A 14,766-nucleotide genomic window follows, 5' to 3' on the forward strand; every position below is an offset into this window, starting at 1 on the left:
GAGTTTTGCTTTGAAAACAATGGGCTTCTCTTAAATAATTAAACAAGCATTGTTGGCAGTATCATAAGGGTGTTTTATATTTATATTTTTATCTATGTACACGTTTTTTCCAACATTAACAGAAAATCATGTTCCTAAAAAGATATTTTTTTTAAGTGAAGGCTTAAATCTCTGATAATCATTTTACTCTTTTAGTATCAGCTAAAAGTAACCTGGTTATTTAACTTAAAATTATCTCTATGAAATATGGATTGATTTAGTATCTTAAGGGGTTCAACTCATAGCTTGTGTGATTCATTTTTTAATACTGTGTTCCCCATCGATTAACCTGTGTGTTTTATCTGAATGACTAGCTGAGGATGTTTATTATCCCATTCAGAAACATGTGATCAGCTTCATTATGTGTATGAAGACAGCAGTGGCCTACCACTGGTTGTAGAATAAACAATACCTGTAAAAAGTAATCACCCTATTGGATGTTTTACCCTTTCATTGATTATTATTACATCAATCATGGTCAATATAATTTGGCTTTTTAGACAAAAAAAACATCTTAAATGTCGAAGTGAAATCAGATTTCTACAGAGTAATACCATTTAAACATAAATATGTAAGGTAAAATGAGTGACTGTGTAAATATTTACCCCCTTTAAAATGACTGAACTTATTCAACAGAGGTCCAGCCAACTGGTGCTAGTAGCCTCACAGTTAGTGAAACGGGGATCACCTGAGTGCAGTGAGTGTGCCTCAAGTGATTGTAGAATAAAGACACCTGTGTCTGGAGGGTCCGGTCACTGGTTAATCAGTATTCTTGGCTACTATTACACCATGGAAACAAAAGAACACTCCAAGCAACTCAGAGAAAAGGTTATAGAAAAGTATAAGTCAGGGGAATGGACACAACAAAAATTCCAAGGTACTAAACATCCCTGGAGTTCAGTTAAATCTGTCATCAAGAAATGGAAGGAATATGGCACATGTTTAAATCTGCCTTGATCAGGCCGTCCTCACTAACTGAGTGACTGTGCAAGAAGGAGACTAGTAAGAGAGGCCACCAAAACACCTATGACTACTCTAAAGGAGTTACAAGCCTCAGCAGCTGAGATGGGAGAGACTGTGTACAACAACAGCTGCCTAGGTTCTTCACCAGCCAAAGCTCTATGGGAGAGTGGCCACTGACCCGAAGTGTGCAGGGAAATCCAAGACCAAGCAAAAGCCAAGACCTCAATAGAAAAGAAAATTTGTGTCTGGTCTTGAAAAGAGCTGTTCAAGCCTTGTCACCATGCAAACTGACAGAGCTTGAGCAGTTTTGCAAAGAAGATTGGAGTAAAATTGTAGTGTCCAGATGTGCAAACCTGATTGAAATCTATCCACACAGACTCAGTGCTGTAAAAACAGCTAAAGGCCGATCTACTAAATACTGACTTAAAGAGGGTGGATATTTATGCAGTCACTTATTTTACCTCATTTTATTTAATTGACATTACTTTGTAGAGATCTGTTTTCACTTTGACATTTAAAAGGTTTTAAGCATTTTTTTGGTCGTAAAAGCTAAATTATATTGACCATGATTGATTTATTAAATCAATGACAGGGAAAACATAAAAGTGGAGGTTAATACTTTTACAGGCACTGTAAATGTCATCATCCTTGTCCACTGACTAGGAGTGACTTTGTTGACTTTCCCTGCTGTTTCACAAATTGGCTCATCCTGACTTTTGCAGGAACTTCACTGGGGGGTTGTCATGGAAATATCTGAGAAAAGTCAGTTTAAAAATGTGTCTATGCAGACGCGGTACTCATATTGATCATCTTGGGGAATTTAAAAAAAGTGCAGTGCTTGTGTGAAAGAAGCTTAAGCCCTTCAGTAGCTTTTATGTCAAACTCTTTCATGTCTAACAATGAAAGAACTGAAGCTAAGATGATAAAAGGTTGTTTTCATTTGCGTGACAGGATTTTTCTCACAACACAGATTTGTCACCGAAGTTGCAAAGATAATATCTCTGCATGCTTAACAGTTTTTCCTGCTTCTGTTACACCTTTAAAGTGATAATTTAATCCTACAAATATGAGAATAAGCTGTTTGTATTAATGTGATTACAGAAGGCTGATTTAAAGAAGGCTGTCATGAGGGCTGTCTTGGTATGCTGGGACACTGAAGACACACACACTTGATGCATGCACTCATTCAGAGCTGAAACACACACACAGACACACAGATAGGCAGATCTTAGCTGTCATCACTGAGAAATAACTGGACATCAGCCGGAAAATATGTCTGCCTCCTCATGCATGTCAGTGTTTTTGAGCACTTCTGGTCTGCACATCATCACAGCTGCTGTGTGTGATGTTTGTGTGTGTGTGCAGGCATGTGTTTTGATCTGCCTGGGAGCATGTGACTGGAGCTCTGTTCCTCTTTCCTGCAACTGTGCCACAGCTAATCCTCCACAGGAGTTCAGCAGGGTGTTGGGTTAGTGCTTTACACATACACAGCACCTGTGTTTGGGCTGCAAGAAGACAGTGAAGCCTCTGGCCATTTACTGCAGTATTTTACCTGAAAATACCTGCTACCTTAAGCCATGTATTTGCGCCAAGATCTCTGCCCTCAAAGCTAAACAGTAACAATCACCCTCCACTCAGAAATATGTTGTGTTATTGCTGCTGCTCTTGAGAATTTGACCTTCACTCTGCAGGATGATTTATCTGCAGCCTGACACCACAAGGCTGCAGGTGGAGAGTCAGACTCTGCTCACCTTAAATCTCAGTTATGTTGTGTGATGTAATGACTAATTTGGGTGATGATCAAGAAGTGTGGTGCAGGAGTTTAAAGCATATAGCGATACACACACACGCTGAGACTTTTTGGTGAAGTACTTTGGAGAAAGACATTTAAAATATCTTTTATAACTTTTGTATTTCTTAGGGCCTGTGCCAACGGCAGAGCTAGACTGATAGATTTTTTGATGCACAACTATGGTGGATTACTGTGTGCTATTTACATTAAGGTCACCACGGGACAATTACTGCTGATACTGTGGATCCCTCTTTGTTTGTAAAGGTTAGATTCTCTCCCAGGGCCAGGATCCTCACCCTTACCCTTGGGCCCAGGGTAAGGGAGGCGATGACACCCCGTGAAACATAGCTGCGTATTTTACCCTAGATTTTTAAGTTTATAACAGAACAGCTTCCCTTGGTGTGCCCACTGCACAAATTTTTAGACTAACTGCTCAGGTCTGCTGGACACATTTTTTAATAATGAATTCTTTATAAATTGCACCCCAAGTTTATTTACTATACATCATATCACTGTTTTCTTTAAATGTATGTTTTTGACCTAATGAGGAAGAAAAGCTGTTAAAAAGTGTCACTGTCATTCTGCTCTGTGACGAGTGAGGGCTCAATTTCACACAGGTTTAGAAAAGAAGAAAAAAACTCAAACTGATTCAGTACTCTAATTAGAACTATTAGTATTTATGCATTAATTATGATTAATTAGCCCTCCAGTATCATTTGTAAGCACTACCCTCATGAGCCATTCATAGACAGAAATGCCCTCTGTGAAAAAATATAAATAAAAAATAAATTATTTAGATATTTTCTCCAAAGTCTTTTCTTCAGCTTCAGCTTTGTCAAAAACTACCAAATACACTATGTTGCCAAAAGTATTCACTCACCCATCCAAATAATTGAAAGTAGGTGTTCCAATCACTTCCATGGCCACAGGTGTATAAAATCAACCATCTGGACATGCAGACTGTTTCTACAAACATTTGTGAAAGAATGGGTCGCTCTTAGGAGCTCAGTGAATTCCAGCGTGGTACTGTGTTAGGATGCCACCTGTGCAAAAAATTCTGCTGTGAAATTTCCTCACTCCTAAATATTCCACAGTCGACTGTCAGTGGTATTATAACAAAGTGCAAGCAATTGGGAACGACAGCAACTCAGCCACAAAGTGGTAGGCTACATAAAATGACAGAGTGGGGTCAGCGGATGCTGAGGCGCATAGTGCGCAGAGGTCGCTGCTCATGGAATGGGTTTCCATGGCCGAGCAGCGGCATCCAAGCCATACATCACCAAGTGCAATGCAAAGCATGGGATGCAGTGGTGTAAAGCACGGCGCCACTGGACTCTAGAGCAGTGCAGACGCGTTCTCTGGAGTAACGAATCGTGCGTCTCCATCTGGCAATCTGATGGACTAGTCTGTGTTTGGCGGTTGCCAAGAGAGCGCTACTTGTCTGACTGCATTGTGCCAAGTGTAAAGTTTGGTGGAGGGGGGATTATGGTGTGGGCTTGTTTTCCAGGAGCTGGGCTTGGCCCCTTAGTTCCAGTGAAAGGAACTCTGAGTGCTTCAGCATACCAAGAGATTTAGGACAATTCCATGCTCCCAACTTTGTGGGAACAGTTTGGAGATGGCCCCTTCCTGTTCCAACATGACTGTGCACCAGTGTGCAAAGCTAGGTCCATAAAGACATGGATGGGAGAGTTTGTTGTGGATGAACTTGACTGCACAGAGTCCTGACCTCAACCCGGTAGAACACCTTTGGGATGAATTAGAGTGGAGACTGAGAGCCAGGCCTTCTTGTCCAACATCAGTGTGTGACCTCACAAATACGCTTCTGGAAGAATGGTCAAAAATTCCCATAAACACACTCCTAAACCTTGTGAAAAGCCTTCCTAGAAGAGTTGAAGCTGTTATAGCTGCAAAGGGTGGACCGACGTCATATTAAACCCTATGGATTAAGAATGGGATGTCACTTAAGTTCATATGTGAGTCAAGGCAGGTGAGTGAATACTTTTGGCAATATAGTGTATTAGAATATTTAGGGGATTTTTTTTACCTTTCAATGCCGGTTTCACTACAAGAAATCATGGTTGTTTTATTATGGAAAAAAAAAAAAACCCACACAGGAAGGGAGTTTAAAAAAATACTGGCAGGTGACTGGGGGATTTTTTTTCAAGCATTTTCAAGATGAGCAATAAAATAGATTTTGTTCCATTATTGCTTTTTTGTAGTGTCAGATTTAAAATTTTGCTACTTAATGAGACATTCATGGACAAAAATGTCCACTTAGGAAAACTGCTTTAAAACTTTTCAGGTCAATATTAATCTATAAAATTTTCATAGTTAATTTAAATGTCATAATGTATCAAGAAAACAACCTTCCTACAAAATATCATGCCATTTGCAGCGGCACAGACAAGATTAAAATAAAAGTGAAAAATTTACCCTTTAGGACTAAAATGTCCAGTGTGATACCAAAGGCTCAAGGTCCATTATTAGTGCATTTATTCTTAAAATTGTGATTAATCGCATGCTTTGTTTTCCCTCTTAGCATTTGTAAATGAAGACAAAGTGTACATCTCCCCGCAGCCACAGTGATGTAAATAAATTTGAACGCATGATGTTGGGTTTTTGCCGATATCCAATATGCCAGTATTTGCAAATTATTTTAAGCTGATACTGATATCGATTTAAATGTAGTTCAGACATAAACCTTCAGTTCTTAAAACACACAATTAAAGGTTTGAGAATGAACAAAAGAACAAACTTCAGTCTCCAAAACACACTTTAAAGTGTGAGGAATGATGGTGGATAACGTTAAAGACTTCAGTTTGAGGTAGGTCTGTTCATCCAGCCGGGCATTCATTTAACATATTTGTTTTAATGGCCAGTAATTACAGCTGAGATAGGCAGATTTTATAGCCAAACTAGAAAAGCACTCGGAGAGCGCAGACCTCCGCCATTAGCCCTATCTCCCAATAGTAAAGAATCCTTTAAAAAATTCAAGGATCCAGATGGTGATCCGGATCACTCCCAATAATCTAATCAGTTCTTTCTTATGCCATTTCTTGAAAATTTAATCAAAATCCATCTATAACTTTTTGAGTTATGTTGCGAACAAAAAAACTAACAAACCGTGTCTATCACATAACCTCCTTGGTGGAGGTAAACATCAGTCGTAAATGTAAGCCAAAATACTCATATCTGCCGATAATGCATTCCTAAACATCAGTTCGCCGCTGCTCCTTAAAGTCTCATTGAGTTTGAAAAACACACAGGCAACTAAGTGGACAAGTCAAAAGTCGTGTGCATTGTGATGTCAAACATTTTCCCTTTCTATCAGCAGCAAGTTCCTTTTTCTGTGGTTAAGTTCATGTCATAATCTTTGATTTACCTGAAGGTCCTTATATTCTTAAAATCAATAAAAGTGAGTTAGTAACCATACAGGAAATCAATCACCCATATTTGAAGACAGTACAAGAGCTCAAAATGAAAAAAAAAAACAGTCAAAACTCAGGACAATTTATGGGGAGCAGGTGGCCTAGTGGTTACAGGTGCTCCCCGTGTACGCGGGTGGCCCGGGTTCGAATCCAGCCTGAGGCCCTTTACCGCATATCTCTCCCCCACTCTTGACCCTGTTTCCGGCTCTATCCACTGACTTCCTCTATCTAATAAATGCCCAAAAATAAATCTTAAAAAAACTCAGTACAATTTATAAAACAAACAAAAACTGTCTGAAAACATGATTCATGTAGCCTTGGTACTTGTTGATAGAAACATTTCATCACATTCTTGAATAATGTCATTGACGGCTGTTTTAAAAATATTATATACACGACTGCACCTGCTGCATGTAAGCGTCAGATTATTTTACGATATTAGTTCAAACCTCAACCTTTATTAAACAGAGTGAGGAACAATACAAAGATTTAATTATCTTTACTTTCACTTGAGCCATCATTAGTTCATACTCCAGTTTTGTTAAAACAAACTTAGATTATGATAAAACAGACATAATTACTATCCTCAAGCCAGCTAAGGCTATGGTTTCACGTTGTCTGTTAGATCAGAGAACCAAGAGTGTCACTCGTAGCATATTAGCATTAAGCTCAAAGCTGTCTCTCATTAGCACTTCATAGAGCAAGACTGAAGACATTCTAACAGTTTGGTAAAGAAATTGTCTTGAAACTTGATCAAAGATATCTTTTCTCATCAGTTCAACACATCACGCGTTGTCATGTAAATTGTATTTATTGCGAATGCATTTTCAGACATTTTTACTCTTCCTTCAGCAGCCGGGTCAAACAGCAGAGCGACTTTTGACATTGACTGGGAGTGACGAGGCAGCGCGAGCAGATGTCTTCTTCCTCTTTTTGCTTTGGGAGAAACAGCATCCTTGACCTTGTCACGGCTAATTTTAGGACTCGGCTTATCACAGCGCCAATGTTTATATCTCCCATTACACACGCACTGTCATTAAAGGAGGGACATGCTTGTAATTATGGCTGCATTCTGCTGCAGGATGTTCCTGGGGGTTGTGTGCATACCTTAGTGTACACTCACTTAGAAGATGCTCCAGGAGATGTCGTGAAAGCATGATTTTAAGTTTTAGGTCTAGATTTGGAAAGATTTGATGAAAAACACACAGTGCTTGGCCCCCACTCAAAGCTCTTGAGCCTCCTTTTCTTCCTCCACTCAAAGACACTGCAGCAGGCTTTAATTTTCTTTGAGCAGCTCCTTTTCCACCTGTCTCTGTGCTAAAATGGGTCAGTATTTTTTTTCCTTTCTCAGCTGGTCTTGGACGTCTTGGTCCCCGAGCCAGCGTGTGCCAAACATGATCCTCACAGCTGGTTGAACACAAGAGAGGAGGGCAGCGAGATTTTCGCCCCCGCCTGCCAAATCTCCGTCCTGTTCAACAATGCCTTTTGTGCGCCTCAGCTCATTCATGCACAAATACAAACACAAGGACACACACACAAACGATAAATGAGTCTCCAAAGCACACATGAGCATCACAGGGTTACTGATGTTTTCATTAACAAAATTGAGACTAACATGTGGCTCTGATGGAGGTAAAAGTTTGCATCCTTTACTGGCTCATCACTAAATTTTCCCGAGTGCCTCCACGCCCAGGTCTGCAACATAAACACCTATCATCCCATTAGAGTAAGTGGAGAAGATGTCAGCTGCTGGGACGCGCTCCAACCATTGAACCCGACGCCGTTTCCTTTCTCTCATGTCTTTGTAGCTCGCTCTATATTTCAGCGCTGTCTCTCCTGTAGTACCTCATTCACCGTATTTCACTCAAGGTCATCCTTTATGTCTCACTGCTGCTCTCCACCTCCTCCATCCTGCTTTACAGTATTTACACACACTTCATTGTATCTTTACAGCAGGCGAGTGAAGGTATCTGTTAAATAAGGTTATAACAACACAACAAGGGGATGTAAAACACAGGCTGCCTAAAGATTTACACAACAATCATCAGGAAGTGTGTGAGAGAATAACAAAATTGGACAGAATGTGTGCAGGTATTGATTGAAACAACATTGCTTTGTTCTCACTTTGATGTGAAAGAAATCTATGGAGCACAGCGCCTCTCACAATAAACACTACCCAAGTGCATAAGCTGCTGTCACATTAATAACTTATAGCCATAGCTGTTATGTTTAAACTAATGCATGTGAAATACATAATGGGGAAAAATACTTAGAGATTACAGATATGCTATACCCACACCCTGTTTAATGCAACTGCTGTGAGGAACTTTGTATTTATGGTGATTTTTGGTATTCCTATGGACAAAATTTCATCCAGCTGTCTTTAACAGGGATGGATCACTTATTTTAAATCTCTGCTGTGTAAAATAGCAGTATGCAAACTTTGCCTGACACCTACCCCCTGACAACAGAGGTTTAAGGGAAAAAATTATTTCATAGAAATTGTAAATCTCATCACTGATGCTCCTATTTTCTTTTGTAGCTCAGCTGAATAGAGGACAGACTGTTCTTTCTTCAATCTGTGGGAAAGACGGGGTAGCATCAAAGTAGCTCTGTGAGAGACGGCAACCTCTAGTGGATACGTTTTTCAGTGTCCACTCCAGCTTAACAGATGCACAGACCCATGGATCTATTTTTGTACGTACACAGAGCATAAATGAGCCTAAAGTCTGCCTGAGGGCACCATCAGGCTGGAGGGAGGATTGATACGATCCTTGTCGTACTCTGGATGTCCTTGCATATTACCAGGGGCACTGGAAAATAATATGTTTAAAAACTAATGAAGTCCACACCTTGAGGGCAAAGTCAAGGGTGGATGTGATGAGTAAGCACAACCTAGAGTACCATCTGAGTTGGTAGTAGGGTCATCATAAGCCTCTGATTGTGCTGTGGATGTCCCAAAGGCTGAAAACTGCCAGCGGAGTTGCCATCGAGCTTGACCTTGGCTGCCAAGCAACATACATGCTTGTTGACATAAGTTAAACCTGACTCAAGGTCTTAGATGTTAAAATGCACAGAAGTTAACATTAAAAGGCATTAAAATGAACTTACTAGCATTTTATTTTGCTGAAAAACAGTGAGTAAAGTTACTTTATTATCTATGTGATTAGGGATTACATCAACTTACCTATAAATCAGTATGATAAATATTTGAGCATCAGAACCTGGAAATCATCATTTAGGTGGACAAATTCAAGAAATAAGGCTTGTTGTCAACAGTGCATTCAAAAACTTTATTTATAATAAAACATGAACAATCTTCTTATGAAATTTATCAATGTTTAGACATAAAGAAAACAAAAAAAACAATATAAAATGCAGTATATTTTAAAGTTGTTAAATGGGCTGTTTATCTAATCACTCTTCTCTCTCTCTTTCATTCCCCAGGCCGAGTTAACGGGCATTAAATGGCGTTGCTACAGTTTCCGCAGCGGCGGGGAGTACGGCCCTGTGATCTCGGCCCCGGCCCAGGACGATCCTGTCCTGCGCAGCTTCATGCGCTGCGTTCAGGCCAACCTGCTGTGCGTGTGGCGACGCAAGATCAAACCTGACGCCAAGGAGCTGTGGATCTTCTGGTGGGGTGAAGAGCCCAACCTGTCGGACGTCATTCATCATGAGCTCGAAGGTAAGAAAGAGAGAGAAGGTCCTGTTTGTTAAATCCCCATATCCTCTTTTCTTCTTTTTATCATCTGTGGATGTTTGAAACATGTCGATCACAGGCTTGTCAAACAGAAAAATTTGGTGTTTTATTTCATTTTTGCACATTTTGATATGATTTGCAGACTTATTTTTTGCAATTTTTTTTCGTGTTTCTTTTAGATTTTTTTTGTCATTCTTTGCAAATTGTATTATATTTTGTATGTTTTCATTACTTCTTTTGCTGATTTAATCAGTTTTTGCAATTTTTTTATATTTGCAGATTTCAGCATGCTCTTGCAGATTTAAAATTTTTTTTGTTCAGATTTCATCATATTCTATTTTGCATTTTTACCTTTTTTAGTATGTTGTATATAAATGCATGGAAGAGAATACTTTTTCTCGTAGGAATATGAATACATTAGAAGTACACTGATTTTGCGGTGATTTGTAATGGCTGTATGTTCTACATGAGCTGCATTGTCTAACATAGAGCAGGGTTCAGTGTTATGCAGATTGGAGCTGTTTATTCTGCTGCAGATTCATGCTGCGTGCTGTTTGTTTAAGACGTGTAGGGCACATTGATCTGCTTTGTGTGGAAAAATCCTATACTCCAGCCTCATATAGAACATATCTAATGTGTTTGCTTTGCATCTCAAGTGTTTATATGCTGCTTCAGGACTATCACTATGATGAAGCACACAGCAGCGGGAGGAGATTTTTCCCGCTTGTATTTACAGCGTTTCTACGTGTGTGTATGTGGTTGTGTTGGTGAAAATTACACTGAGATATCTCACTGGAGAGAGTGCTTCTGTCAGCACTATTGTCCCTATTTATAGAAACATTTTCATTATCTCACCGGGCACGTGTGTGGAAGTCTAACATATCGACTGAGCCTGGGGAAGACGAGCAGAGCAGGAAACAGGAGAGGGATTATATTGGGTTTGGTTTAGCAGAACAACAGTCAGGAGGAAAGAAAAAACAGGAATATCAGAGTGAGAGGTTGAAGCCATAGTGAGAATTTCAGTCTTCTGTTACCTTTAAAGCTCAGTTGATGTGAAAAGGCCTTTCAGGCACTGCAGCAGATATCTTACAGATGTTGTTACAGCTGCTGGCAGAGCCCGTTGCTCAGCCTCTAAGCGTGTATAAAAGAGAAAGATACACTGTATACTTAAATTGAGTGTTGTTTGCAACAATAAGCAACATTTTTATTGCTTTCACATAACATCCAAACAGTGTCTCCAACCATTTAGTTTGCAGACTTTTGGATACCATTTAAGTTTCCTGCGCTGTAGACAATTTTAAGCCTGATTTCAAACCTGTGTTGCCTCTTTGCCCCTACAAACAGAGGGGCATGAGCTGATCTTAGGCTGGATGCAAGTCTTCGTAAGGCATTCAAGGCCCTGTTGAAGTGCACCAGTTGGGTACATTTCCACTTTTCTCATTGCACTTCTCACTGATGAGTGATTGCAAGGCAGCTGCCACAGCCTTAAAATCCTTGAACAGTCACTTGTGTTTCTTTTTTTTACTTTTTAAAATTTTTTTTAAGATTTTTTTTTGGGCCTTTTTCATGCCTTTATTAGATAGTGGAGGACAGTGGATAGACTTGGAAACAGGGATGAGAGAGGGGAGAAGCACGCAAAGGGCCACAGGCCGTATTTGAACCCAGTCACTTATCGTACATCGTATTGTATTGTACCAAAAAATGTGTTAGCCTGATATTCCCACCCCAATTTTCAGTATGTCAAAACTAGAGGTGCCAGAAAAAATTGATTCTCGTCAGAATTGTATATATTAAAGGAGACATATTATACCCTTTTAAGACAAGCTTAAATTGTTCTCAGAGGTCCCCAAAACATGCCTGTGAAGTTTGTTGCTGAAAAACACTCCAGTATAGGAATTTTGTACATTTAAATCCCCCTCTGTTTCAGCCTTTCTCAGAACGAGCTGTTTCTGTGTCTGTGGCTTTAAATGGTAATTCGCTGTCTGACTCCGCCCCTGACCACACCCCTTTCAGGAAATGGATGCACTACTCCTGGTACTACAGACACTTTTATCCAAAGTTTAGAACTAGACTGAGATTCGAATCATCAACCTCCCAGACTGTAGTCAGCAGGATAACCCATTGAGCTATCCAGCATGTCAGCTGGTAAATGAGAGGATCACTAGAGGAGGGCAGAACTTTCCTCCAAGTGGGGGAGGGCCAGCCAAACCTGGGGGCGGGTGCTCACGCTCTTGGTGAGGTCACCAGGAGCTAAATCTGAGAACAGCTTGTTTCAGCACACATTTTCTGAAAGGTGGAGAAAGAGAGGGTGAGAGAGAATGGATTTTTCTGGTATTTGAGGGGATTGTGGACAGGCCAGGGGCACATATTTGTGTTAGAAAAGCCTGAAAAAGTTATTTTTGCATAATATGTCTCCTTTAATGTCTACGATTCTGAATCAGTTCAACTTTTTTTATGTACTTCACTATACCCTGTATGTATTTTCAACCACAGTCCTGCTGCAAGTACTTTCCTCTGTGTGCCGACTCAGACACTGATGCTGCAGGTGTACAGCTCGTTAGTTGCACTTTTAGCTTTAGCAGCTCTAGCTGTTAGTGTTGATAATGTTTACTATGCAGTGTCTGACATATAAAAGTGCTGCCTGCACTGTCTGTGGAGCTCTGAGTTACTCAGCCTGTCCTGTTTCCCCCAAAGAAAAGTTTTAAGACTTACTGTTGATTCTACAATCCCAGGTAAGAGGAGGCCTTACCTGACTGCTTACTGTGCTAAACTAAAGTTAGCCTACGTCAGGAACAGTTCGTATGCCCGGAGTCACATCATACAGACACGCTAGCCCTGAGTGAGTATTAGCCAACAACTGCTGACTGGCACTGACAATAAAAATGACTGGATCTATCGTCTGGTTTTGCATCAGCGACAGTTGTTATGGTTTAATGAGTGACCATGTTAACTGGTGACTATATGAATGCGTCTGGGTTATAACAAATAAAGACCACTTTGTTTAAATTTTCTAGAACTTCATATCTTCAAAGCACATACATGAACAGAACATGTTTTAACAATGTTTTAACTACAACATCGCAGACACTTTCAGCTGAGAAGTCACCAGTTAACACGGTCACAGTTTAGAACATAACCCCTGCTCTCATACAGCATTGATCGTTTTTTTTTAGCTGACTAGTTTCTGATACATACGTTTCCTGCTCAACCCTTTAAAGACAATTGTATATTATTTAATACACAATTTTCTGAGACCTCTGTCTAATCAGCATGATCAGTAATTTACTTAAATTTTTTTGTATACAAAATAAATGATAAAAATGTCCTCCAGTGGATTATCAGTTGCAAAAAAATCCTGATGTATCATATGTGATTCAAAAAATATATATGTGAAATCTTATAGCATTTTTTGGGTTTCACGCATATATTTTTTGAATATATATGTGAAATCAAAATGTTAAATAAACATCCCAGTTCCAAAAATGAGAATTTTCTAGCTAATATTTGAGATATCAGGCTTTAAAGGGTTAAGCAAACATATTTTATTCATTTGAAATTACTTTGCAATTTAAGCAAAAATGACTGATTTCATTGCTATTATTGTAATAAGTTGATTAAAAATGCTACAAATCTGCTAAAAAACATTAATTTGAGCACATTTTATGAAGCTTTTTAGTGCCAAATAATAACATACAGCCCCTTAATGCACAGCAGACTGGAGCAGATGCTGAAATTATCACCTCTTAATAAGAAATAAGGATGTGTTATGAATCGGTAAACAGTTTGAATCGAAAATCGAGTCTGAATTGAATCATGACCCCCCCCCCACGAATCAGAATTGAATAAAGATTCACATCCCTCATAAAAATGTATACTCATAAGTTTCAAACCAGCTTCAGAATGTTGTCATTCAGAATTCTGCAGATTACCTCTTACCGAGTCTGACAACTGCACAATCCCTTCACTTTAAACAGGAGCACACTGCTTCAGTGTCTCTGGATTAACTAACACAGCAGCGGGCTTGTTCTTTAGAATCATGCCTATATAATTATTGACGCAATAGACAATACTGAAACCACAACGTTTGAATTAAAGTGTCATCCATCACATTTGTGTGACTACTTTGTGAGAAAAAGTCAAACTTTTATTAGCCTGTCAAAGTGGAGGCATGGTCTGTTTCCACCCAAGAGACATGTAAATGGAATGCAGCCATGATTAATGTTATTCTAAACACGTGTGCATTTCCCGCCACAGCACATCAGAATATCTACCAGGAAGAAGCAATTAATTAAAAAGGTTTAAAGAGCGAGCCAACAGGTTTTAAATGACACCTACAGGCTTTGAATCAAACATGTAAACTGATGCTTCAGGTCACTTTGGTGCTTGTGTATGAGGTCAGGAATCTGAGAAGAGCTCATGCTGTAGCCAGCAGTGTTTGCTAAATAAAGGTGCTTCTGCTCTGAGGGCTTACTGATGACTTTATAAATGTGTCTTAGTTGTGTGAGGTGCAAACAAGCTTTAGTCAGAGCTGCCTGCAGGTGAACTCACACATAGCGGTTATATGACATCGGCCAGTGACATGCTCAAGAATGACAGCCTTCAAAGTATAAATGTGAGCTAATGATTTTGAAACAAAATATTTGTAGCTTATTTGCACATAATCTGGATTACAAAATGGGAATCTGATGACTAGGTATTACATTTTTATTTAAGATGCATGGCCGAATGGACACAGTTTGATCCTCTGTCCTCTGTGTGAAATGATGAAACCCAGGGTGTGTGATCTTCAGTCATATCTTTAACAAAAGGCGCTGCAATTGAAGGGGAGAGAGCACACTTTAAAC

General features: G+C 39.5%; 1 protein-coding gene across 7 annotated transcripts in view; it reads left to right on the plus strand.

Annotated features, from left to right (window-relative positions):
* Nucleotides 1-14,766, plus strand: part of LOC121525038 (mediator of RNA polymerase II transcription subunit 13-like) — a 133,537-nt gene that overhangs the window by 26,967 nt on the left and 91,804 nt on the right. For all 7 annotated transcript variants that reach the window (XM_041810754.1, XM_041810757.1, XM_041810758.1 and 4 more), the window contains exon 2: nucleotides 9,670-9,907. In XM_041810754.1, the coding sequence (XP_041666688.1) occupies nucleotides 9,670-9,907 (238 nt within the window). The remainder of the gene's footprint in view (nucleotides 1-9,669; nucleotides 9,908-14,766) is intronic.

This window comes from Cheilinus undulatus, linkage group 17, assembly GCF_018320785.1.
Source record: "Cheilinus undulatus linkage group 17, ASM1832078v1, whole genome shotgun sequence".
Lineage (NCBI taxonomy): Eukaryota > Metazoa > Chordata > Actinopteri > Labriformes > Labridae > Cheilinus > Cheilinus undulatus.